The following is a 27,221-nucleotide window of genomic DNA, read 5'->3' as shown; positions in this document are numbered from 1 at the left end:
TTTTTTTTAATTTTTTTCTTTTAAGAGAACAAGTATGTGATCTTCCTTGAAGTTTTTACACAGTTGTCTATATACAGAGAGGAAAAACCAAGGAAGTTTCCAGAAATAGATCTATTCTAGATGTATATGGTGCGGAGCGCGATCCTTGTACCCCTTACCCCCCCCCCCCCCCTATTTAATCCTCTTGTGGCGCTTTCCGGTGAATTTGTATACTAACACGGCGACTTTAAGGCGAACCACAAGTTAACGATACCCACCAAGGGGTGAAGCATTCTTCATTTGCTTTATAGAGGTTTGTGGTACGTACAATATGGATACATGTACACTATGGGGGGAGGGATTTTGGTGGAATACATGTGTGTTATTAGAATAGACTAGAGTCCCGTTATACCCAGAGTTAAGACAACTCGATTAGCAGCTGACTGGCAGCCGGCCTTGGCTGGCCATGGAGGCCGAAACGAGTGCACCCAAACGAACGATATTGAGGGATAAGGATCAGGAATCCTGCGATGTCTGTCACGCAAAAACAACAACATCAACAAATTGATCAATTAGAAAGAAAATGAGATTGGTTTGTGAATAATTTCTTAATCTATTTCCATTTTGGACCGATGGAAATAACAATTTACTCTTGATAAACCACAATTAGGTAATATTTTCATTATTCTTGTTCACATTCGAGGTACCGCCATGTTGGTGCACTCGTTTCGGCCTCCATGAGCGAGAACCAATCAGAATTGGATTTTTTTTAGGCCACTTTCAGCCCAACCAAAAGTGAGTTGTCTTAACTCTGGGTATAAAGGGACTCAAGAATAGACAGCTATTCTTTGCGTTACGTATGTTGTTAATGAGGTGAAATTGAGTGTGTCTAAGAAAAAAGTTGTGGGTCCGAATAGAAAAATGTAGTCCAATGGTCACGCCATTGCATCGCTGGAGGGAGCCAACTCGTATGAGCCTTCACTTGCATGCTTCTATTAAGAATTATTTACAAAAATGTAAATGAAGAGAAGATTGGTTGGGTTTTATGTAATGTTTTATCATTTGAAATATAACAAACTGTTCAAAAACTTAAAAATCATAAGTTCAAAACCACTCACGCCGCAAGTTTGAATAATGGCGTCAAACAAAGTGCGCCTGGCGCGGCGCGGTGTTGGCGCGCACGGCGCGGGACGCATAGTAGCGCCTTACAAGACCGCAGGATACTTCATGCATTGCGCGTCCAGCACGGCCCACACAGCGCGTAGTGGCGCCTTACAAGTTTGCATGCCACTTCATGCGTTGCGCATATATGACGGGGCCCGCACTTTATTTTTTGATGGATTCATGCCGATCGAATCGACACCGGTTTTCCAATAATTTGTCGATCGAATCAATGTCGATCAGTCTACTTCGATCGATTCAAGTTTTTTTCTTCGATCGAATCCACACCTTTGAAGTGGTAGACATTTCTGATATGCTCGGCTCGATTTGCGTGTGATGTAAATGACTTGACCGTAGCCTGGATTATGTTTATTTGATTTTAAAGTGATTCGATGGACGCTATATTTCGTGTCAAAACGACATGCGATGTATCGCATCAATTGGTTCCTTTTTGTTAGCTGCACGCCATTTTTATCGAATTTTGAGATTGCACTTCTGTTGTCAGGAGACTGAAGAATTCACTTACCAAACAATTATTATTATTTTGACAAACAATTTTAAAGTAATAAAGTGGTGGTTTTTTTATAGGAAAAATATCGCATTCAATAATGATATCGAAACTGCACTCGAATGCTATATTTTCTCTCTAAAAAAAACCACGTCTTCATTACATAGAATTTGTTTATCAAAATTGGTGAGTGAATTTTTTAGTCTCCAACAACATAATTGCGATCTCAAAATTCGAGGAGAGTGACGAGCAGCTAGAAAAATGGAACCAATCGATGCTATATATCGCATGTTGTTCTGACATAAAACATGGCGTCCATCGAATCACCTTAACTCCTATCTGCAATAAACCTTTTTCCCCCGTGAAACGTCATGAAACCTATCAGGCATCATCTGATAATAAACTTTTTTGTAGTATACGCGCATACTCCTTCCGTGACATCGGGAATTCATCGTCGGAATTGTATCGTTACACCTCTAAATTAAGCATTTACGCAAGTGCTCGGATGAGGTGTCACTTTTTCCTCGAGTCGTCAATTTTCAGCTGTAAATTTTCCACGTTTGAAGTTGCTTCACGTCTGAAAGCTGAGTATTCAGAGGAGGAGGATGTGCCTCTCTTCTTTTTTGTTCAACGGAAACATATACTACACACGCAAGCTCTCGGCAACATTAACTACAAATATAAAGAGTGAAAAAAATGTCTGTGGCGTATCAGTATCCCTTTAATCATTCATCAACGGCTTATTCATATGAAATACTTCCACTGGGCTGGACGTACATTTTCATTTAATACTCTCGATCATTACTTTCAGTGCTATTATGTTATTGGTGTTAATAATCTGCTCTTTCAAAACATAAAACACGTGGTTCAGTGTGCGTGGTGGTTTATTTTCAAGCCAATCCCTTTTCGTCATGTTTTCGGATCACTTTGTTCAGCTTGTGTCTCTTCTGCTGACTTCGCACGCAGTTGCAGTCATGGTAAGGGAAAAATTTGTAAATATCTTCAAAAACAATTCATGCTAGTCTTGACTGTTACAAAAAAACTCTACAATGGGTTACTAAACCTTGGTCATTTTATTTAAAAATCTGAAAGCACTGGGTGAGTAGATAATGCGGCGATTTTTCCGCTTTATTATGGAGCGGAAATTGCGGGAAAAACAGTTTTTGAAAAATTCAAAAACTGCAAGACATCTCCAACGCACCCGAATGGCGGGAAACTAACGGTGGGGCTGGGGATACACTGCGGTAGTCAAATTGTAATCTCCTCTCATTTCCCACTGATGTTTGTTAATATAAAATGTATTGCAATGTGGAATTGTGCTTGTTTAATTGTTTACTGCAGATAACAGAAAGGAGATTCGATTCTATATTTCTAATTATATAATTTTGACTATACTATTGTTTTCACATACGAGGAGTAGATAGGCATTTGACGGAAGTCGTAGAAACCCGTGCTCGCTTCTGATTAGTGCCGAATGACATCATTCGGTTCGGCGCGAGACCGGGGTGTTTTTGCGGATGAGATGAGCGATTTGAACTGCATATTTCTTGGCTATTGAGCAACTTTTTCGCGTTTTCAATGTGCGCATCGTGTCATACGCGTCATTTACTTTCAGAAAACATGTATTCACAAGGCAAATGTCGTTCATAGTTTAGTGACCCATTACCATACTGTTATTTTTTTAAGCGTGCCAGTAGGGCTCGCTTTTTGAAATCACTCGGATGTACCATAGTACAGCACACAGATCAACCAATGCTATTCAACGGGTCGTCCAAATACTTTTTTCCTCGCACCCGTTTCTTTGTCTTTGAACCATTACACTGTCAAGCCCTGATGGTCTTTTACCAAAAAATCTAATGAACTGCTAATTGGAAACCCTTGAGAACATTTTTCTGTCAAAACCGTATTATTCAATTTCACAGAAACCTCATAGGAGCTTTCTTACGCTCGGAGGACTCAACTCTAGAACCTTCTTTCCCGCCAAAACTCTATAGCCAATGAGCGTCTTGCACTGTAAGTGCAATCTGTGATGAGCCTCGTGACTCATATGTACTAACCATGGCCCCTGCCGAAATCCACTTAAACCACTACTGTTATCTCGCGATATAGCTTTGGGTGTCCGGTTTCGAGCAAGGCAATAAAAGACGGCGAGGCGATTAACCGATTAACCATTCACCGTGATGCCAGGATCCACCAAATTTTCTCAAAAATTGTTTTCCGTCTATTTAGCGAGTTTTTCTTTACTTTCCGTTGAAGTACAAATAAAAAGAGACCTCATTTGTACAAATCGGCCGAATAGGAGAGAAGTTACAGTTCGAAATCCAAAGAGATTAACTGAACGCGATTTCGATGCACGGCAGTTCGCCCAAATCACGGTCGTGCGCAAATGCCGCATATCAGCTTAAAATCAAGATAATTGGACGGAATCTTTAAAATTAATTTACATTCAACGTTCATGAATCAACATTTTCTCCCAAATTTAGCAAAAAGTACCAATTGATGCAAAAAGCAAAGACGTGAAAATAAGAGGTATTTGTCCAACATTTCAGTTATTCGGCACGCTTTTCCAACATACTCATGTTGGATTTTTTCTTCTTGTTTTTTATTTAGCGACAGTATAATTTTACAAGATGCCGTATTGATTTACAAAATATAAACACTACATAACGGCAGAAATTAATTCAGGCTTCAAGAATTCTAGATCGTATTAAATACATCAAACAGATGAGATTGTATTGATGCCGATTGGTCCAACATGTAAACGTAGCCTCAGAAGTCGATCGAGTAATCTGTTGAAGCGGATGTTTTGTCATAGATTTTTGATTCTTATGAGTACTACGCGGCAATGCAAAGAGACGTTGTTAGGAATTTGCTCTTTTTCAGCTATTCTGACCTAAATCTCAAAATATTTGTTTGAGGTTGTGCTCCATTGTTCTGAGCTAAACGATATATCGAACCAGTATGGCATACGATCCGTAAAAAATGTCTGAACAAACTGATTGGGTCATGACTACTAACCAGAGATGGAATGTGAAATTTCAAAATCTGGATTCACTGGTTTTAGGAGTTTAGTGGCCTCCTGAATGCATCCAAAAGTTTCAATAAATGTTGTTAAATTTCACTTTAATATCTCTTTAAAAAGAGGGCAGAGAATTTTACAATTCCTGTTTTTTTTTTTAGAAAATCATTGTACTAGCTAACGTTACTATGTTTTAGTGCAATTCGTTTAGTTTCACTGAAAAAAAAAAAACTCCGGCCGTGGGAGCCGCAATTACGGGCTATATAGACATACCGTCCGTTCCGGGCTCAAAGGCCGAAAATTCCGGCTGCTGGAGGCGTAGCTTCGATTGCTCCGGGTTCAGAGGCCGAAGCTACGGCTCCAGCAGCCGGAATTTTTGGCCTTTGAACCCAAAACGGACGGTATATCTATACAGCCCGTAATTGCGGCGCCCACAGCCGGAATTTTTTTTTCAGTGTTTAGTTTTAAATAATGTAGATAGATGCAAAGAAATACTTGTAGTAGTTACGTTATACTTAAGTAAAATTCCTTCAAAAAAAAAAAAATTCCAAGAAATCTCACGCTCACACATAAAATCACGCGAATAAATTTCATGAAATTTTCCATCTTCGGTCGTGACTTCTCTCTTCGGTAATACGGCATTTGTTGTACAGGCTGCCGACAAAATTGATCCATGCAGTAAACTAAGGGACAGTGATTCTGCACAAGCCCTGGATATGGCGAACGAGTACTGCAAAGGTGTTTTGAATCGTTTCTGCCGTCATCCGATCAGTGCTCGAGTCCGTTCGTCCTTCGGGAATGCAGGATGCACACGAGTCGCATACGAGTCGGATGGAACTGGATTCCAGTGCACGGTACAAGTGGCAGGGTTGATGTCACGATATCGAAGATCCTCCCCGCACCGAGCGCTCTTATCAGATTATGTTGCAGGTGAGGAAGGTTCCAAACAAATACATAGATCGTATTCGATACATCAAACGGGTGGAAAAAAAATGAGATCCCGGATTGAGAAAAAACGGGTGAGTCGTAAAAAAAAATTCCATGACACGACGCAACTTTCACTAAAGTACCAATGGACCACTAGACAAGGTACGAATTTCAGCATTCTGATACATGTTTCTTAACCAAAATTTCACCTAAAACACGATGCGCACATAGTAAATTACCGCCATTACTTCCTTACGAAGATATTTAATGATTCTTGATGCGTGAATTCAAACCACCCGCTCATGAAAACTCAATGCTTTAATACGTGAGCGTTACGCGTGCTCATCGCGCGCTATACGTTATCATGACAGTCTCTGCGATATAAAAATCGGGCAACCTCAATCTTGACACTTTGGCTCAGCTATAGCAAATTGCTTATAGTTTGAACAACATATGGTGGAAAATGAACATTGCTCGATTGAGAACAGAGACAAGAGACCCTCCACTAGTATCTTGGCCATCGTGGAAGCTTTTACTTTCGGGACTTCAGCACTCCACGGTTGACTTACCTACATGGTTGATGTTCAACAACGTGTTGGCAGTTTCGTTTTGCAAGCAAGCCGAAAATGGCCGACGTTTCGGAAACTTGTTTGGCTCATGACGTCATCCGAAGCTCATCATCGACCATGTAGGTAAGTCAACAGCCGAAACTAGGGTGATGACTGTTGCTCCCTAGTAATTGTCCATAAGGAATTGTTGAAACCCCGAAAGTAAAAGCTTCCACCTGTCGCTAGGAGGCCAGTGGAGGGTCTCTTGTCTCTGATTGAGAAGCTTGAAGAAACCGTTGTAGTGCGCGATTTGTTGACTCTCGTAGAGCTTTGAGTTTCTTGTGAGCGGGCAGTTCAAATTCCTCGTAACCAATGTAAAATAAAAACGTTCATATCTTCGTTAAAAGTTAGTTTCAGTAATATTCGTTGCGCTAATCGTGTTCTACGTGAAATTCTGGTGAAGAAACATGTATTAGATTGCTTAAGATCGTACCTTGTCTAGTGTTCCATTTTTAGACGTTTACCCTTTGGGGAGCTTGAGAGACCTCTAAACTTTTTTTTGTTTGTTTCTCAAATGATCGTTCATTTGTTCACATCGTAGCATGTTTTGACAAACTTAGCCGTAACTTTTCTCAAATTTCAAAAATAAGATAGACACCTCAACACGCGATGGTAACATCGCAGAGATACAACTATTCGTGGTTGGAGGATGTCTACCTTGTCTATACCTTGTATTTCATCAGAGAAACGGAGGGCATGATAGCGTGAGGTATGAATTCGCAATTTTCCGCTCTATGCCATTACTGAGGTGTCCGGTTACTTCTCTCCTACCTATAATGCTGTGTTGATCACGTAGGTACTATAAAAAAAACAAGCAGTGAACTCCAACACAATGAGTTGATGAGGCGCGTCTTTAACTCGCACATATCAACCTCATTGGTTTTCATTTACAGAGATTTCAAAATAGGCAAGCAGCACAACAGGATAATTTACGATCCAACACTGCGAGGTTAACGACGCACCTTGACGAGACCGTGTATTGTGAATGTAGAAAGCCATTCGAACGAATTTAAGTTTTTTGATCTAGCCTCAAGCAAAATCTCATTAGATTCTTGAAGAAAAGTGCTGCGGAAAAATTTAAGCGAAGAAAGGAAAAATTCTGTCGAAATCCTGAAAGATAAAGTCGATTTTAAGGTATTTTGGGGCTAAAATACCCAAATCACCGATAGTATAAATCCCGTTATATTATTGGAAAGAAATTGACTCGATATAAATGCAATTGCAGTAAATATGTCTTGATTTTGTTATTTTAAACGTCTTTCCATGCAAGGAAGTCCAACCATGTCCATGCTTTATTTATTCATGAATTGAAAGTGAGCAATCTACATCCCGAAAATCTACCGATCTGCCGTAAAAAAATCGCAGCAACTTGATATACCAGGTCGATGTATACCCACTCGTTGAATTTACCAATCAATTTAGTGAGTGGAAATATGTAAAAGTCAATATGCTACAGTCGTTTTGGGTGCATTTATTTTTCATGAAACAATAATAAGTAATTTCAATCCCGAAAAACCATCAATTTTCCGTATAAAATCGAAAAAATCAGTTCGTTTGGTTTTGCTTATATATGCATAATTTAAATTAGCGCGGAGCAGTCTTACGTTTAAAAAAAAAAAAAAAAAAAAAAAAAAAAAAAAAAGTAACGTAGAGTCTTGGTATTCATTGCACATAAACTAGAAAGCCCCAGGCTGACAAAAAAGTTTGAATTCATAATTACTGACGGATTTGTAAACTTTTTACACGCTTTGGAAAACCAAAGACGTTCGTGAGTCACTTTCCGGTAAGGAACTAAGGGACTCGGTTATTTTATCGAGTAGGGGGTCGAAACGATCGCAAAGGCGATATCTACGTATATGCGCCAAAAAGAAGAAGAAGAAGACAAACGGAAGAAACACAACATGGAAATAGAACAATGTGAGGGACGCTCGTTGATGACGGCGCAGAGATGCAACTATTCGAGCTTGATGGATATCCGTGTTGCAACTGCAGAATTGAAGGCGCCTTGGCGCGAGGCGTGAACTCGCAATGTCCCGCTCTACGCCGGCATTGTGAGGTCTGGCTCAAATTCGGTAGGAATGTTAACGAGGTCCGACTATGTCTCTCCTATCTTTGGTTGTGTTCACGGAAAAAAATTAAATGTTGATTTAGCATTTATATTGTTAATGACATGTTCGACAAGTTTCAAATGCTGATTTTACATTTTAAGAAATGCTAACTTAACTACGCCCACTGTAAAACGAACAAATATCAATGTCTTGTTAGCATTTTTGTATTGTGAAATCAGCATTCCAAACTTGACGGGCCTTTTTTTAACAATTTAAATGCGAACAACACTTAATTTTTTTCCGTGTTGATGCTCGACTTTTTCTTCTTTTTTCCCAATTCGATGGCTGATTCTTTACCATGAAATATTTGTAGATCTAAATCTAAAGCTCATACGTACCGGCAACATAACTCCCCTGAAAGCAGTGGCGTGGCGTGCTTCGATATATATCGTTATTTCCCCGTTTGAAGCTATGGTAAAGAATCGATTATTAAGGTGTTCGCAGCGAACACCCTGTTAATCGATCCTTTTCCATAGGTTTAAATGACAGATCAATCGATATATCGCAAATCACGCCACGCCACTGCCTGAAAGAGATTGTCGTGTCAGTTTGATCCGGCCGGGATTTCGAAGGATAGTTCTCAAAGAATTTCCGGACATTCGATTTCTTCAGTTTTTTTACGATTTGATGTCTAATTCTTTTTTTACGATCTATTTGTTAGCAAACCCCTGATAAAATTGACTCGTTTTAGGCATCTAAGGGTTGTTTGATGGAAATTCGCTGTTTAATCTCTCCTGGTAATATACTGCTTTTGGGTGTTGTTTTGATGCCCTATTTAATAATTTGAAATAAGGAGGGACTAAAAACATGGGCGAATAAGGCTAAACCATTGAGAAGCGCACTAATAGACAGGACGTTTCTAGCAGTGGTCACGTGGTAACGACTGGGGTCAATCGGTCGCCACTAAATTTTCTACCTATTTTTTCGTGTTTTTTGCAGCTTAAAATGAGCTTGTAACAGTTCGAAACGCCCTGCCTCTCAGGGTTTTTTTTTTTAAATTTTTAGCCTTGTTTACCCATTTTTTGAGTGGCTACATGGTATCGGCTGGGATCAGGTCGCCACTCAATTTTTTTTATTTATTTTTTCGTGTTTTTTGCGGCTGAAAATGAGCTGGTAATAGCTCGAAATGTCCTGCCTTGTAGTATTTTTTAATGCTTCAGCCTTGTTTACCCATGTTTTGAATTACTCCCTCCTATTTGCTCGTATATTCGAGCTTTGTTATTTTCTGCTGTATCCTTTCATAATTTCCCTCTTTTCTCTCTCTTTTCTCATCAACAAGATCCCACATTTTGGCGTCCTCGTATTTCATTTGAGGAAATTCGGAAACCGGATACTGAAAATTACGACGGGTGGCCCGCAGGAGCAACACAATGGGATAGTGTGGCTTCATACACTTCGATAGGACCTCGACTTTATATGGAAGATAACTTCGATATCTCTTCTAACGCGCGAGACACCGGCGGCGCATCGTTCTTCGGGATTTATGATGGGCATGGAGGCGCAGTAAGTTTCCTACAGTGGCGTGTTTTGCGATAAATCGATTCATCTACTATTTAAACCAATGGAAAAGGGTTGATAATCTGGCTGTTCGCGACGAACACCGTAATAATCGATTCTTTGCCATAGCTTCAAATGAGGAGAAATATCGACGATCGATCATTCACACCTCGCAACTAGTTTCCTGGTAGCAAAACCAATTTTTATTGCAAAAAATAATTAAGGAAGGCACTGATCAAATAACCAACCCTTTTATGCGATCGGCGTAAAATACTTTTATGAAGAAAATTCAGGATTCGGCGCAAGTCTTTATATTGCCATCATATTTACTTAATAATGGTAAAAACTGGGTTTTGACATCGTCAACGATGCCCAACGGTAACGGGCCAGTGGCGTGGCATGCTTTGCGATATATCGATTGATCTGCCATTTAAACGTATGGGAAAGGATCGATACACAAGGTGTTTGCAACGAACACCTTAATAATCGATTCTTTACCATAGTTTCAAATGGAATAATATCGATAATCGATCATTTACGCCTCACCACTGGTACCACTAAACTTCCCTTCCCAGATGGAATAATTAAAAAAATCTTTTGACGTGGTCTATTCATTCTATGCAAAAATCGCCAATCCGTCAAAACTCGCTTTTTTATTTCGACCACAAATGTTGAGGATGTTTAATGTTGAGAGCTCCCTACGAACATTTCTGTTCGTTCTCGGTTTTTCTATAATTTTAAATTATTATTGTATGCTTCTTTTTTAATTTTTATTTTTCCTTCTAGTTTTTATTTGAATTTTTATTTATTTATTTTTTACAATTTTTAACCTCACAAGCCAGTCAAGTCAGGCCACTGATGAGCTCTAGGCATCGTTGCTGAATATTGTTTGGGCAGTATTGCCGCATAATTGTTTAGCTACAAGATATGACCGTTTTTAATCAGTAGATTATACTGAAATGTGCACCAACCTAGCCTAGGGAAAATTTTACGAAATAAGTTTAAACACTCTCCAGAAAATACATGTTTTATCAGGTGCAATTTGGCAACTCCCGTAAGTTCCTGCGGTATCTTTTTCCCACAACGACAAAGTAGGCGCTTCCATGACACTTAATCAGATTCGTCATGAGTTCGACATCCGGATTCGACGAACTGACGTCAACTGACGGGAAAATGACGACCAGAAACGAGTGGCAATTGCGTGCTAAGTTAAGGGCTGAAAAAAAAAAGTCTCATTCGGTATCGAGTTCAACGGTTTCCGAATTTTCCACGTTCGTTAGGTTGAATTTTCTATCTTGGCCTCTGGCGGGTGAACGAATGAAAAAACGTGAAAAAAACTCGAAAAAAACTTGGCATAAAACGCGATGCGCAGATGACTCGTCTTGTTATTTCGCCACCTCTTATACAGAGTGATGCAAGGTCAAACCACCAGGTGGTTTGACCTTGCATCACTCTGTATAAGAGGCGGCGAAATAACCACCAGACTGTAGGAGCATGTTTTAGGGATCATTATAAGAATTGTTCCTCCATTTTTTCCATAAATGCTCTTTAAGGGGGCTACAGCCCTCCTCCCCTTCAGGGTCTGAGAAATTAAATGTTTTTCCTGTATTTTGGCAACGGTATAATGCACCTAATCTCATGAAAATTGAAAATTAGTATGCATCCATATTTGATGTGGTAAATTATTAGTCTTAATATCGGAAAAATTGAAATATCAGTAAAAGGGGGGATTCTGGGGGCTGTAAAAAAGGTCAGCAAGTTAGTTTCTTGGCGTCGTACGAACGTGGTATTTTGCAAACCCCTCCAAAATCTCACTTTTACCTGAAATTTCCTTCTACTCCTCTGAGAATATTTCGAGAGGAATAATGCAGAGGGCAAAAGGGATTACATGCCTTAGTGTGTTTTGGCGATGACGCCCAAGTGTCATGAAGTGTCATAAAGTGTCACGAAGTGTCATGAGGTGTCATGAAGTGTCATGAAGTGGCTTACCAAGTAATCTCTAAAATTCTTCACCTTTTTTTACAGGAAGCCTCGCTACTTGCGAGGAGAAATTTGCTCAAAAATTTAGCAAATGAAGTAGCAGCTTTGAAGAAATTTACCATGGGAACAAGATCATCCAACTCAGGCTCTGATTCAAAAACCAGCTCACCAATAATATTAGAGTCGTTCTCATCCAATGCTGAGTGTAAGCCACGACATTAAATTCTTTCAGTGATAGTGGATTTGTAAAGATAAATTGGACCTCATTTTGCAATTAGGGAGTACAATTTCTCGCTCATCCGTAAAAACACTTATCAGGATAAGGAAATTAATGGTACATACGTTGTTTCTAAACTTGGACAGAAATTGTAGTTCCTAATTGCGAAATGTAGTTCAATTTAAATTAACTCGATCAACAATTTTCAGTATGAAAGAAGGTTGGATGTTAGTTAGCTCAAATGATACGAAACTCTTGAGACACTAATTTTTGACGAGGAAACAATGCAGGTATATCGATGGAAGTTGCGGGTTGACCTTTACAAATACTTACCGACGAAACCGATTCGAAAATTGTCAAAGTATTTAAGATTTCTAAATATGGAGGAAAATTATGAAAAATCTCTCCATGTTCAATCACTCTATAATACGCCAGATATCAATACACGATTTTCTTTTTTAAGATTGCTACCAAATTACAGCCAAAATGAATATCGTGCTTATTTATGTCCTTCTATCCAGTGGCGTGGCGTGAATAATCGATTTTCGATATCTCGCCATTTGAAGCTATGGTAAAGAATCGATCACTAAGGTGTTCGCTGCGAACACCCTGATAATCGATCATTTTTCATAGGTTTAAATGGCATAACAATCGATATATCGCAATTCACTCCACGCCACTGCTTCTATCCGTATGCAAGTGGTAATTTCGGAACGGTCACAGTGGTAATTTTCATATTGAGGTCCGTTCTTTTTCTTTCCGCCTGATCACTTTGAAATGTTAAAGAAATAAATGGCATAGTAAATGTATCATAAAGTAAGTTTTCTTAATTTGACTCAAGATGGAATTCAGATCTAACTATTATGCGTCCTCAAAACAAATTCAACTTAATTTCCAAGCTGTTACAGCGTTTTAAAGCAACTGCGGCATAAAAATCACAAAAGTCTATAATTCACTTCTAACCTCTCAATCTGCGTTAAATTTTCTAGCATTATTGAGATTCCCGTTTCAAAAAGGATGTATAACGTCAAAGATAAAATGTGAAACACATGAGTCAATACGGTTTCACAACTCCAGGCAAAGGTAAAAATGACAGTCGTCATTTGACAAAGTTCCTCAACTAAAAAGTCACCTAAAAAATATGCCTACTCATCATACTTCATGTGAAATATAGGGGAGGGGAGACGTTTGATAGACGTGTCATTACTTACTTCTTTTTAAAATAAAAAAGTGCGAAACATGACGGCAGCCGTTCTGAAGTTCACGTGGGGTCAGTGAAACTGCGGTGTCTCATCTGTATCAAATTATACCTCGTCGTAATAAACTTCTGGATGCGGTAAGCTCAAAAAAGTGCAAACTATGAAAGTATATATTTTCAAAATTTGGGTGAACTCAAACTTTTTTGATGTCCACTTCATGATGTAAGAGATCTTCGCCACGGGTAGCACCTTTTTTTTTTTTTTTTTTTTTTTTTTTTTTTTTTTTTGGGGGGGGGGCTTCTATTCCCGTTTATTCAGTAACTTAGGACAGCCATCCATGGACATGAGTTTTATATTGAGATTATTTTATTGGTGGTAGACGTCAGGGGTATTTTGGGACATTAATGCTCCGGCTTTCAAATTTTCAGGGATTACAGTCAAGAAAAATTTGTTTCCCTAGATCCACCGGTCAGTTCCATGAAAATTTGTCGCCACCACCGGGATTTGAACCCGAGACCTATTCTGCCGTGCTAAAGAAGAACGCCGTATGAACATTCGAGAGTTGCCAAATTTCCTTCGATAAAATGATCATTTTTGAGGAAAGTTATGAATATCTTTCCTTGTGATTTTCAGGAAATTGCAATCAACACTATCTGGAAAGTTGGAAGAATAATATTCATGAGTTTACCAGGAAATTCGTGTTTTGAAAATGGAAATGTGTCAACGCCTGAAGGTGCATACGGCGTTTTTCCTTAGCACGGCAGTATTGGTCTGAGTCAGACGGGACGCGCTGACCGCTAGGTCAACCTGGCCGGCAACCCTTTTTCGCTTTGACAAAAGTTTGCAGCAAACCTATATTTTTCGTGTGATACCGCAATGTTATCACTGCACAATCCGCTGAGCCTTTTCTTTTACAAGTTTTATTTTCCAGCGTCACGGCCTGAGAGAAAAACCGCGCAAGATGAATCAAAGAAAATAACAAGAGGTTTGGGATGGCTAAAATCAAAATATGAAGATGCTCGTAAGTGTTTATGACAAAATTAATTGATTTTGAATTCTTGGAGGGGGATTTTTGCATGTTTTTAGGTCATTTCTGAAAAGTATGTAAAAAATGAGATTGCCTGCATTTTGCCGCTTTTCCTGAAATTAAATTTAAGCTAAGGGAAAGGCTTTCAATGTTGCCAACTCCAACGCCGTTTTGAACGTAGAAATATCACGTTTCACATATTTCGTGAGGTCATAGGAAGAAATTATTTGCTATTCACCCCCTCATTCATGGTATCCATTCATGGTATCCTCGGTAGAAATAACGGCTGTTCTTCAAATGTAAAGATGGAAGTAACTTTTTGGAAATAATCGTCCTGTGTAGAGGTAAGTGTTTTTTTATCATATACAGGGTGGCCCAGACTTACCGTGCCAGACCTTTCTTTCGGTTAATTTGGGTCGCACGAAGTCCAGGATCGCGGGGATGAATAGGAAATTGACCCCAAGGAATCTGTATTTTATGGCCCCACAGCCCCCTTGGGTCCCTTGAGGGGTAAAAGGGGGGCCCGTACTTCAAAAGTCAGGGTTTATGTCAAAATTTTGAAATTATTCATCGGAATCAGAACGTACGGAAATTTTCAACTTAAATCGACACCAAAAATTCAAAATCGGCCCAACCGTGTCCAAAATACCGACCCCTAAAGGTGGGGGACAGAGCCCCCTTTCAAAAAAATTCAAGTTCGTTAAATTGACGTGGAGACTCGGAAAAAATGTGTATTTATGGGTAATCGACCCATAGGAATCCAAATTTGAGGGTCCGTTGTCCTCAGAGACTTTTCTGATGCGGCACAGGGGTAACACCACACCGGTTAAATTTAAAAGTTCAGAGTCTCCCATTCATTTTCAAGTGCGCGTCTTAAATAGTTGTGTTGAAATTTTTGCCCGTAATGGACCACTAGATAAGGTACGAATTTCAGCATTCTGATACATGTATCGTAACAGAAATTTCACGTGGAACACGATGCGTACAACAAAAATTACCGCCATTAAGCCATTAATTCCTTACGAAGATATTTAATGATTCTTGATGCGTGAATTCAACCACCCGCTCATGAAAACTCAATGCTTTACGTGATTCACATCGCGCGCTAAACGTTATCATGACAGTCTCTGCGATATAAAATCTGGTAACCTCAATCTTGACGCTTTGGCTCAGCTATAGGAAATTGCTAATAGTTTGAACAACACATGATGGGAAATGAACATTACTCGATTGAGAAACTTGCTGAAACCGTTGAAGTGCGCGATTCGACTCACGTAGAGTTTTGAGTTTCTTGTGAGCGGGCAGTTCGAAGTCCTCGTAACCAATGTGAAATAAAAACATTAATGTCTTCGTTAGGAGTTGGTTTCAGTAATTTCCGTTGTGTGAATCGTTTTCTACGTGAAATTCTGGTGAAGAGACATGTATCAGATTGCTTAAATTCGTACCTTCTCTAGTGGTCCATTTTCATTTCAAACACTCACTCGTTTCAGCAGTCTCGTTTCAGATGACGTGTATTTTAGTCTTTACAACCAGCTCCTTTCCTCTTTCTGCGCTGAAAGGTATGGGGAGGTGGTATTGGAGATTGAGGAAATAAATGAAAACAAAAAAAACAACTGATCAGCTGATGTACTGCTAATGGTTGAGAGCGCGCATTGTGCGTGAGGCACGCCGAGTCAAATGAAGGCGCCAGCGCCAGAACGATAAACGCACTTCTGCAACTAAGTCCGAAGGTATACGCGAAGTTCTAAGGTTTGGCGGCTTCCCGATTTTTTTCGACTATCGTCTCATGATGGCAGACAGAAATCATCTTCAACAACATGTTTATGCAGCTAATTCAAAACCATCAAAAATCACGAAACGCACTTCTGCCGTTTATCACCATCAATATGCCATTGAATGTAAAAAAAATGATCTCTTGACTTTTAATTCCTGTAGGTTTGCGAAATTACCTTACATCGGAGGGGTCAATTAACTATGAAAAGCTTCTATTCAGTGTCATCCTATCGGAAGACAAAAATGTTCGCAAGGTGACACGTGCGCATGGTGATTGGTCAGGTAATTTTTTTATGTACAATGGAGAATGGTGTTTTACTTTTCCTTTGAACAAAGTTAATATGTAACAATCTGAATAAAGTATGTTTAGGAAGATATATCAAAAGAGATAACGTGATGCGCAGAAATTGCGATGGCAACTTTGGAAATAAGAAAAATAAAAATAAAAACAGGAAGTCGATACTTACTTGTATCGACAGCAAGTACATACAATCCAATGATATAGCGGAGGAATGAAAAAATCCCTGTATATACTAGACAACGAATATGAAGAAAATCTGAGTTTTGTATGTGCGTTAGATATACGGTGGTATCTGTTCATTTAGCCACGGCTCGTGGCGCCACGCAACAAAAATTGTTGCGTTTAGCCACAAGTTATAGGTGCTGTGTGGCTAAATGAAACATTCAAAATGAGTGTGGCTAAATGCAACAAATTTTGTTGCGTGGCGCCACGCAACAAAAAATGTTGCATTTAGCCACAGAAGTTATGTGTGATCTGAGTTATCTGTGGCTCATTGCACACCGCAGCCAACAGGGCTACAGTGCAATGAGCCACAGATCTTGGCGCCACGTTCGGATCTCGGCTAAAATTCCTGCAAAATCCTCAATTTCCCTTATGTTTAAAACCGCTTAAGTGCTGGTGCAACCTGCCACAAAGTTCTGCTTACAGTTGACTTTCCGCTCATCTTTGACTTTCGTAAAAAACTGTCCAACCAACTTTGATAAACTTTCGAGCGTGGCACTACGCACCAGCGCATGAAAAAATCCGGGCCCAGCAGCGCCACAGGGCCGAGCGCCACAACTCACGATTGCCTATCGCCTGAATTACGGGCGCGCATCGGGTAGCGAGGCCCGCGTCGCTCAGTAGCGCATGAAAAAATCCGGGCCCAGCGCCACAGGGCCTAATCCACCTGAGGTTAGGTTAGGTTAGGTTAGGTTAGGTTAGGTTATGTTAGGTTATGTTAGGTTAAGTTAGGTTAGGTTAAGTTAGGTTAGGTTAAGTTAGGTTAGGTTAGGTTAGGTTGGGTTAGGTCAGGTCCGATGCGACGCGACGTGGGCCTCGCTAACAATATGTTGAATTGTGGCTGTCTTTTACCTAATCTAATATGCTTCGCCTAGAAGATTACCCTCAGTATTCATGAGTCAACTCAAATCTATCTCACTAATCTGTGGCTAAATGCAACAATTTTTGTTGCGTGGCGCCACGCAACAAAATTTGTTGCATTTAGCCACACTCATTTTGAATGTTTCATTTAGCCACACAGCACCTATAACTTGTGGCTAAACGCAACAATTTTTGCTGCGTGGCGCCACGAGCCGTGGCTAAATGAAATGTAATCATATACGGTAAGCGATTTTTCCATCCGCGATGACCTAAGTGGAGTCTGTCCCCTCTCTTCCGTGTATCTACTCGATGCCTCTCAAAACATTTAAGGGATTTTGGTAAATAAGTGAGTGAAAAATCTTATATCTTTGAGACAATATTTTAACTCATTTTTCGGTAAGAACACATCTAAGTTGCCCTCGAAGTGACTCAATCGTTCAAATGGACCACTAGACAAGGTACGAATTTATGCAATCTGATACATGTTTTTTAACCAGAATTTCACGTAGAACACGATTCACACAACGGAAATTACTGAAACCATTTCCTGACGAAGATATTAACGTTTTTATTTCACATTGAATACGAGGAATTTGAACTGCCCGCTCACAAAAAACTCAAAGCTCTACGTGAGTCAAATCGCGCACTACAACGGTTTCAGCAAGCTTCTCAACCGAGCAATGTTCATTTCCCGCCATGTGTTTTTCAAACGATAAGCAATTTGCGATAGCTGAGCCAAAGCGTCAAGATTGAGGTTGCCAGATTTTTATATCGCAGAAATGTCATGATAACGTTTAGCGCGCGATGTGAATCACGTAGAGCATTGAGTTTTTATGAGCGGGTAGTTTCAATTCAAGCACTAAGAATCATTAAATATCTTTGAAAGGAGCTGATTTCGGTAATTTTCGTTGTGCGCGTCGTATTTTACGTGAAATTTTAGTTAAGAAACATGTATCAGAATGCTGCAATTCGTACCTTGTCTAGTGGTCCATTATCCCTAGAAAGCCCTTCGCAATGTCCTTTTTAGTTAGCCAAGTCCCCAAATGCCTCATTTGGCGATAGAGGTTAACCGCAGTGGCTAGAAGTCAGACGCGATACGACTCTCCAGGTCATTATGGGCCTGTTGCAAACTTTTGTTAGAGCAAAAACAAGAGTTGTTACTCATAGAAAGGGTCTCAAAAATCACGATGAGCGTATCAGCAAAGTCTGAAATGCACTCCTCATTTCACAATTTGCATAAGAAATTTGCGTTTTTTTTAGCTTCACGCTTCTAAAACGATACCACGGCACAAAAGAACATTTCGTTAGAGGAGTCATTCCATCCAACCCCTTCTCACAAGGATACTACGCAATATTCAACATAGTCGACGCTAATCTGCCAAAAAACATGCGATGGGACGATGTTTCTAACCACCTGATAACAGTCGGCGTGTTCACATCCAAATTTTTCTCGCGTTGATGGATGTCCGCCTTGATTGACCTCGTGGTCTCCTCAACTTGCGCGCGAAAGCGTCGGCCATGTTAAGCAGGTATTGGATGGAACGGCTCCTCTAACGAAATTTTCACCTGTGCTGCAGTATCCTTTTCGAAGCGGGAAGCTTAAAAAAAAGCACAAATTTCTTACGCAGATTGTGAAGTTAGGAGTGCATTCCAGAGTTTGCCAATGCGGTCATCGTGCTTTTTGAAACATTATCATTAATATAAACTTCGAAGGATTCAGACTTTCAGCGATTCTACCTTTTTCTTTTTCACTCGAGAGGTTGCCAGATTGTGCGATAAATGTGAATATTTTACATGGATTTGAATTTCGTCAAATTTTAAATTTTAAGGGGTGGTTTAAAGGAAAATTTCACGAACCAAATAGAACCACTTTTAGAATCTCAAAGTTTTGTAAAAAACGGAGTCATAAGCGTTTAAAGTTTCCCAATTTTGTAAGACCTCTTCAATTGACCTGATCCTCTGTGCGTCGCCGAGAAAGTGTGAGTTTTGACGATCAAGGAGTATCGGCTGAATCAGCAGCATAGTCTCCACCACTATGATCAATCATTGACTAATATCGCAAATGTCAATTTTTCCGAAGGTACGACGGCTCTGGTAGCAGTGATAGAAGGATCACAACTGATCGTGGCAAATGTGGGAGATTCCCGGGGTGTCATGTGTGACTCTAAGGGGGACGCAGTACCCTTGTCATTTGATCATAAACCTGATAGGGTAAGTTCAATCAAAAGCAATAATCATTTGAACCAACTTTCCTAGCACAAAACCATCTCCAGCACAACGACATTATTGACATTATTATTTTATACTTGCATAGTTTATGACGTATTGGAAATAACAGTGTATCGTACTCTATATTATAAAATTATAAGCTTAGTGCGAGCTTAAGCTGGGCGTGTCCGCTCCAAAGCTGCCTCAGAATTCAGATAATGAAATTCCCTGACATTTCCCTGATACATTTTGGTGAAATTCCCTGACGATCGAAAATATACCAGAATATCGGAATAGTTTGCAGACAAAATGTGTTGTTCGAAATGTCAAACCCATTCCAGATGGCAAATAAAGATGACCCAACAATTCTCCCAGCAAATTTTTCGATATTTTCCCTGACATTTCAAGGTTTTCCCTGACTTTTTAAAATTCCCTCGCATTTCCGATTGTCTCGGTATTCCCTGACTATGGCAGCCCTGGCTACTCATTCCACTGCATCATCCCTCCTTGCGCATTCTACTCCAACTAAATCTACTATTCCTTTCTCATACAGAGCTTTCATTGCACCCCCACTTTCTTTCTGGTTTTTTCCAACCAGCGACTTTGCCACACGTTCTTTTGTGTTTTGTGTGATTTTGGTGGGTTGACGTCGGCCATGATGAATATTGCGTAGCATCCTAGTGGGCAAAGGTTGGATGGAACAGCTCCTCTTACGTAATGTTCATCTGTGCCGCAGTATCATTTTTAAAGCGGGGAGCTTTAAAAAAACGCATGATTCTTGAGCAGATCGTGATGTTGGGCGACACTTAACTTCACGATTTGCTGAAGAAATATGCGTTTTTTACCTTCCAGCTTCAAAAACGATTCTACTTCAGACTCTTCCGATGCGTGACTTTTGCGCCATTCTCTGTGAGAAATAATAAGTTGGAATTTGATCGGAGATTGCATTGCGATTTTTTCAACGTTGATTTTTTGCAATATTCGTCGTTCCCCTCACGAAAGAACGTAATTACATTCCATTGTCGCTTTCCCCCTCGCAAATTGCATTTTTACCAGGGGAATTTTGAGAATTTTCAACTGAAATTTTAACTGGTTATTTTTTTCGGATCTCGAGTTGAACAAAAAGTTTACAGGTATATTTTTGATGAAAAAATTGTATTGTTTGAATCAATGTTGCAGCATTGCAATGGAGTTACGTTCTTTCGAGCAAGAAACGACGAATTATCGGATGAAAAATAGCGATAAATTGCAATTACATCACATAAAATATCAATAAAATCGCGATTTTGTCGACGAGATTTATCGCAATATTAAAAAAAAAATCGTGATAAATTGAGATAAAAATTCGATTTCATCAAATGTGATTTTATAGAGATACATTAGGCACAAAATCGAGGATAGCCGCTCAGATGTCGATAATCCCGGCGATTTTATGGCCAAAAATTCATAAACGAAACAAAGCTAAGTTTCAAGTTTTTCCCACGGAAAAAGCACGATATTGGGTTCATTATTGGATGACAGGGACATTTCCAATCAACTACGGTAGTGCCCCGATAAATTATGTTAATGTTGCGGTACTATGCCAACTTGAGTTCCGATATTACCACAATTAATAGGAAATGTCCATATCTTCCAACAAATTGGCGTAGTACCACAATTTTAGGGGATAACCCCTGACACTTTTTCCCCTGAAGGATCTCAAAATGGCGGAAATTTGGCACCTCCGTTGGTCTGAAACTCACAATCCTACGGTTTTTTTGGGAATACGTACTCGAATACGTACCGTCCGTTAAAAAATATCCTGGCTTAAAATTTCTTCACTATACTTATGCGAGTGTGAAGTTGCTATTTTTGAAAAAGCGGGTTACTTGTTCCTGCGAAAAATATTTTTTCTTAACCCGCCATACAATGCTCTGGTTTCTAGCCATCATGATTTTCAAATTTTGAAGATTTGACTGGAATGGGTCACCCTAATACTACGTTTCACAAAAACTGACAGGAACCAAGATAGCATTTTAGGCCACGGTCGCCATCTTGGGTTTACGAATTTTGGAAATTTGACTAGAAATTTGAGTTTCCCGTCGAAAAATACCATGTGGTACCGAGCTTCATTGAACTCGAACAAAGAGAAACCGAGATAGCATATTGGGCCACGTCCGCCATCTTGGATTTGAGAATTTTTAAATATTGACTAAAAATTCGAGTTTCCGGTCGAAAAATACCCACAGACACCGAGTTTCAGAAAAATCCATCGAACAGGAGCCGAAATAGCATTTTAGGCCACGTCCGCCATCTTGGATTTGAGAATTTTCAAAAATCGACTAAAAATTCGAGTTTCCCGTTGAAAAATACCATAGGATACCGCGTTTCACAAGACTCAAACAAACAGAAACCGAGATAGCATTTTAGCCCACGTCCGCCACCTTGGATTTGAGAATTTTAAAAAATGGACTAAAAATTCGAGTTTCCCGTCGAAAAATACCCCCGTTAAACGATTTTCAGGAAAATCCATCGAACAGGAGCCGAGAAAGCATTTTAAGCCACTTCAGTCATTTCGGATTTTCGAATTTTGAATTTTTTTTAATTTTGACATATTTTGATTTAAAACGGGTAATACCCAAGAGCGAAGCTCAGATTCGGATTCCTCGTAAAAAATCGATGCGATTTCCTGTATCATACCCTGACACCGAGTTTCACAAAAATCCATCGAACAGGAGCCGAGATAGCATTTTAAGCCACGTCCGTCATTTCGGATTTTCGAAGTTGGAAAATCTGACTTAAAACGCGTGATACCCGAAATCGAAGGTCAGATTCGGATTCCTCGTTAAAAATCGATGCAAATTCATGTATCATACTTGATCATAGCGTGAAGGAAAGAGACGTAACGTAGGCATACTGATTCGAGCATATTAATGCAACGTGGCAACATGGCTAGTGCTCAGTGGGTCAGCGGAGGAGGAAGAATAAGAATATTTATCGTGAGAAATTCCTCGCAACGAAACAGAACGTTAGCGCCGGCCGGCGCCTCCCCGCTCGGTTTCACTCGGGCGACCCGCGCGGCGGCGTAGTTCAAACGGGTAGTATGACAGAATCTATACGCGTCGTTAAACCTTTTTCCTTCGCGCTATTTTAACATACTAGCCGTTCTGGACGCGCTTTGCGCGTCCGTCACGGCCAGCCGAGGGGCTGCGCCCCCTGGACCCCCGATCTCTCGCTACGCGAGTGAAATTCGGCTCGCTCCGCGAGCCATTTTTCTCAGTGATTGGACGTTAGATCACTAAGATGTATACATTTTGGAGACTCTGGAGGCAAAAATGATTTCGTCATAGAACCTTGTTGCCGGAGCGTGCCATCATTTGCTTATGAATAGATGTGTGGAGATGAAGCGATGATGGGGATTGATCATTTCTTCAAAAACGCATTTGACTGGGACGTCATCCCTTCGGGTGGCGAAAAAAGACAATCCATGGATCTCCTTCCGCGATTTGACTCGCTGAAGTAGCGAAAGTTCATCTTCACCTCTTAAGAAGATTATCGGTGGCGTAGGGGTCTAAAAACTGCCCAACGATAGTATAGTTCGAGTTCCGAATCGCAATGAGCCCACTCGAGTTTTTTTTTCTTATATTTTCATCGCATAGGTATAAATTTCTCTGATGTTTTTGTTTTATTCTCTCTGATTGCATATTAGTAATCATATCCTCCTTTCATTTCCTTTCCCTTACCTTTTTCCTTTTCTGTAGCATCTTTGTCCATTTACAATCATTATTTGAAAATAGCTTTCCCCTAGTATACAATTGATGCTTCAAACGGAATCAATTGTTCCAATGAAATTTCCGGCTAAATCATGGGTTTTCCCAGGAGGGCAGCCTCTCGTCCCTCCCGGACTCTATTGTTGCCAGATAAGTTGCTTTTTTAGCACTTTTTCCAATTCAAATCCATGTAAAATATTCACATTTATCGCACAATCTGGCAACCTCTCGAGTGAAAAAGAAAAAGGTAGAATCGCTGAAAGTCTGAATCCTTCGAAGTTTATATTAATGATGATACATGAAATCTCATCAATTTTTCACGAGAAATCCGAATCTGAGCTTAGATTTTGGATATTACGCGTTTTAATCTATTTAAAATTGTAAGAGAATTTACAGAATTGTCCTTGAAAATTGATCACACATTAGTGTTTTTTTTACGTCATTAAACCTTTTTCCTTCACGCTATTTTAACATATGATACATGAAATCGCATCAATTTTTCACGAAGAATCCGAATCTGAACTTAGATTTTGGATATTACGCGTTTTAATCTATTTAAAATCGTAGGAGAAATTACAGAATTGTCCTTTAAAATTGATCACACATTAATGTTTTTTTACCCCGTTTTCCTTCTGCGTTCACGTAATGAAATTAGACCAACAGTTGACTGATCGACTAGTCTAGCCTAATCCCCCAGAATCGGTCTAAAGGGCGAACGATTTTATCAGATAAGATGTGCGGTCCTAGTTTCCGGGCAATTGCGATTTGATGGAAGCTGCGATGAGGAGAAACGGAAGTTATGCGAAACTCGGGCGGATATTAAGTGAAAAACCAGGAAAGGGAAAGGCTTTCTTCCCGAAAAGTTTGTACTCGGGCCAACTTACGTGGTCACTGGAGCATTGCATAGCAGGTTGTGGAAAACTATTTGTTTGCAGCAACAACCAATTGGATTGCATTTTGCAAAAATGAACTAAGAGCATTTTAATGTTGCTGAGATTGTGCAACTTAGGTACATTTTTGGAAAAAATAAACGTTACGACGGTAATTTACGTCTCCGTGCGTCTAGCTGAAACGAAACGAAACGAACAGAACGGAGCGTTTCTCTACTTTTGGGGAGTCTGTAGTAAAGGAGCATACCTTTAATTCACTTATCTTGCCCTATACCAACAGATCATGCAAAGATTCACAATTTCCCGCCTAGTTCAATTTTCCGAAAAATTTGAAAATTCTCGCCAATTAAAAATGGCGGGAATTTCAAATGCCCCTTTTCTAGGCTACCAGGTATACTCTATTATAAAAAATATCTGGATCATATTCCCAAAATCTTATAACAGCGGGCTCATCTAAGGAATATCGCCTATCGATAACCGCAAAAATTATGGAAATCGGTCTAGTAGAGCGCTCAAACGAACTATTACAGAAAATAAAAATTTATATTGTTTAAATGGGAGAATTCGCAACTTTACCGCGTAATATAAAAAAACTTGGGTCGTATTTTCAAAATCTGAATAAAGCGGGCTCATTTAGAGACAATTGCCTGTCGATAGCCGCAAAAATCAAGAAAATCGGCCCGGTAGAACGCTGGAATTAAGCTCGTTACTAGATATGCAGGCCTCGGAGCTTCTATATTTGATGTTCTTGGGCTCTCACTTTCAGGATTAATGGATTAATGAGACCCAATAGTCATAAGTTTCCTTGTAGAGGTGCTCTAATGTAGATTATTGTGTTGTAGAAAGAAGAAAAGACGAGAATCACTAGAATGTTCGGACGGGTGGAAAAAGACGAATATGGCACTTATCGGGTGGATGGGAGTCTAGCTGTATCCAGAACGCTTGGTGACCGCTGGGCTAAAGGCTTCAATCGCGTGATCGCAACGCCGGAAATCTTCACCTTCGATCTCTCGGATTACAAACCGCAGTTCCTAGTTTTGGCGACAGACGGTCTTTACGATGAGTTGAGCAGCGCAGAGGTCGTAGCTTTCGTAAAAGAAAAGCTCACCGAGCCATATTTCGGAGCGAGGGATTTGGTACGTTTAGCTTATCAACTAGGTTCCGAAGACAATATCACGGTTTTGGTGATTAATTTCAATGGCGGCCGCTTTGGGCCGAGGAATTATAAACCTGCAGCGGATCAACAAACGATTGGAACTCGGGCAGCGGTAAAGACACGATGGGTAGATCGAGTGCCGTTCTTGAAGAATGTATTTGGAGGTCGGAAGGGTTTTAGAAAATCACCTTCCAGTAAAAAAAGTTCCAATAGTTCTCTTTCTGTAGAGTACATTTAAAGGGAGTGCATTGCTACTATGGGTCTCATGGACTCCCAAAAAACGGTGGCGACTCAGGGCCCTGGGTATGCTTACACAGAGAGAGTACGGACATGTCTGTCCAAGTATGGAGCTCTTGGGGCTTGGACACACGCTCTTTCCATCAAAATGATGACAAAAATGACGGTCGAGAGTTATCTAAATTGGTATCTAAAATCAATCGAAACAGCGTGTTGATTGAAGTAAGCATGCAAGAAGCACGGCTGTGTGGAAATCAGATGACGGATGAGACCCACAGTTCCATCATACATACATACCCAAGTAGCATTTTTCAATGTAAAAGTTGCAACAAGTTGAAACAATGTTGGTATTAGTTGCAACGAAGTTTCAACTTTAGGTCAACTTTTGGTCGATAAGTGCCGATTTTCGGCGATCTGATCGGAAGACAAAGTTGCAACCTGCTGAGATTGCAAAATTGCTGAACCAAAGTTGTTTAAAATCTAAAGATAGGCAACCAGCAATACTTTGAAGTTGAAACATGTTTCAACTTAATTGCAACTAGTTCTAACAATGGTAGCTCCTTCGGGGGAGAGAGTAGGCAATCTGCACATCAATCTACTAGTTGCAAGAATCAAACGATTTTTTTGCAAGTTGTTGCAACCGCTGTTACTTGGGTAAAGCCGCTTTTATAGCGCAGCTTCGAGCTCTGCGACGCCCAATCGCCATTGCCCCCTATCCTCCCAGAGATCATCAGGCAATTGGCACCTTCTGATCTCCTCTTCCACCCCTTGTCGCCGACCTTTCACAGGACGTCCACGCCGTCGCCTTCCAGGAGGAACCCAATAGAAAACCTGCTTGGGCAACTAAACGTCTGCCATCCTTCGCACATGTCCATGCCAGACTAACTGCTTGGACCTGATATCGTGCACAATGTCCTTCTCTACACCCACACCTATTACCTCGCGCACTTTTTCATTGCGGATACGCTTCTTCTCTATATCCCAGCAGACCCTCGCCAAAAGTCCATCTCAGTTGCCCTAAGCATGTCTTCAGTTCTTTTCTTGCAGGTCACAAAAAATTTTTGGTAGATGGTGCGCACCAGTCACCATTTGATCGGAAATGGATGGGAATTTGAGCGTGTATCCAGGCCTTTGAGGGGCAGATACACCTGCGAGCTAGACGCGCGTCTTGAGTGGCGAGTTCCAAGTAGCATTCTTAACGAACAAATCGCTAAATATTGCGATTTTATCGACGATAGAATCGCCAGGATCATCAACATCTGAGCGATTATCATCGATCTTATCGCGATAAAATCGCGCTTTTATCGCCCGAAAATTTATCGCGATATTTTTGAAATAAAAATCGCGATAAACGACGATTCAATCTCGATTTTATCGACGAAAATTGATCACGATTTTATCGAACCAAAAATTGCGATTTGTAGCGATCCAATCGCCATATATCACAATTTTTGATGCGATAATATCTCGATATATTGCCACCGATAAAATCGCGATAACCAACCGATGAAATCGCCATTTATTACGATTACTGCCACTTGGGCAGTGAGTTTTTCAGTATATAAAATGCTCGACCGTGTCCTAATAAGAATAA

At 40.1% G+C, this 27,221-nt stretch overlaps 1 protein-coding gene across 1 annotated transcript; it reads left to right on the top strand.

Annotated features, from left to right (window-relative positions):
• The first annotated feature begins 5,249 nt into the window (after window positions 1-5,249).
• LOC109044397 (protein phosphatase 1L-like) lies at window positions 5,250-27,117 on the top strand. The gene is made up of 8 exons (XM_072305354.1): window positions 5,250-5,597; window positions 9,590-9,813; window positions 11,833-11,992; window positions 14,135-14,224; window positions 16,166-16,285; window positions 19,468-19,614; window positions 24,618-24,625; window positions 25,077-27,117. Exons 1-8 carry the CDS (start codon window positions 5,384-5,386, stop codon window positions 25,626-25,628), a joined length of 1,515 nt encoding a protein of 504 aa, XP_072161455.1. The 5' UTR covers window positions 5,250-5,383; the 3' UTR covers window positions 25,629-27,117.
• The last annotated feature ends 104 nt before the right edge of the window (window positions 27,118-27,221 follow it).

This window comes from Bemisia tabaci, chromosome 10 (assembly GCF_918797505.1).
Source record: "Bemisia tabaci chromosome 10, PGI_BMITA_v3".
NCBI classification, from domain to species: Eukaryota; Metazoa; Arthropoda; class Insecta; order Hemiptera; family Aleyrodidae; genus Bemisia; species Bemisia tabaci.
This window is presented reverse-complemented; position numbering and strand designations above follow the sequence as displayed.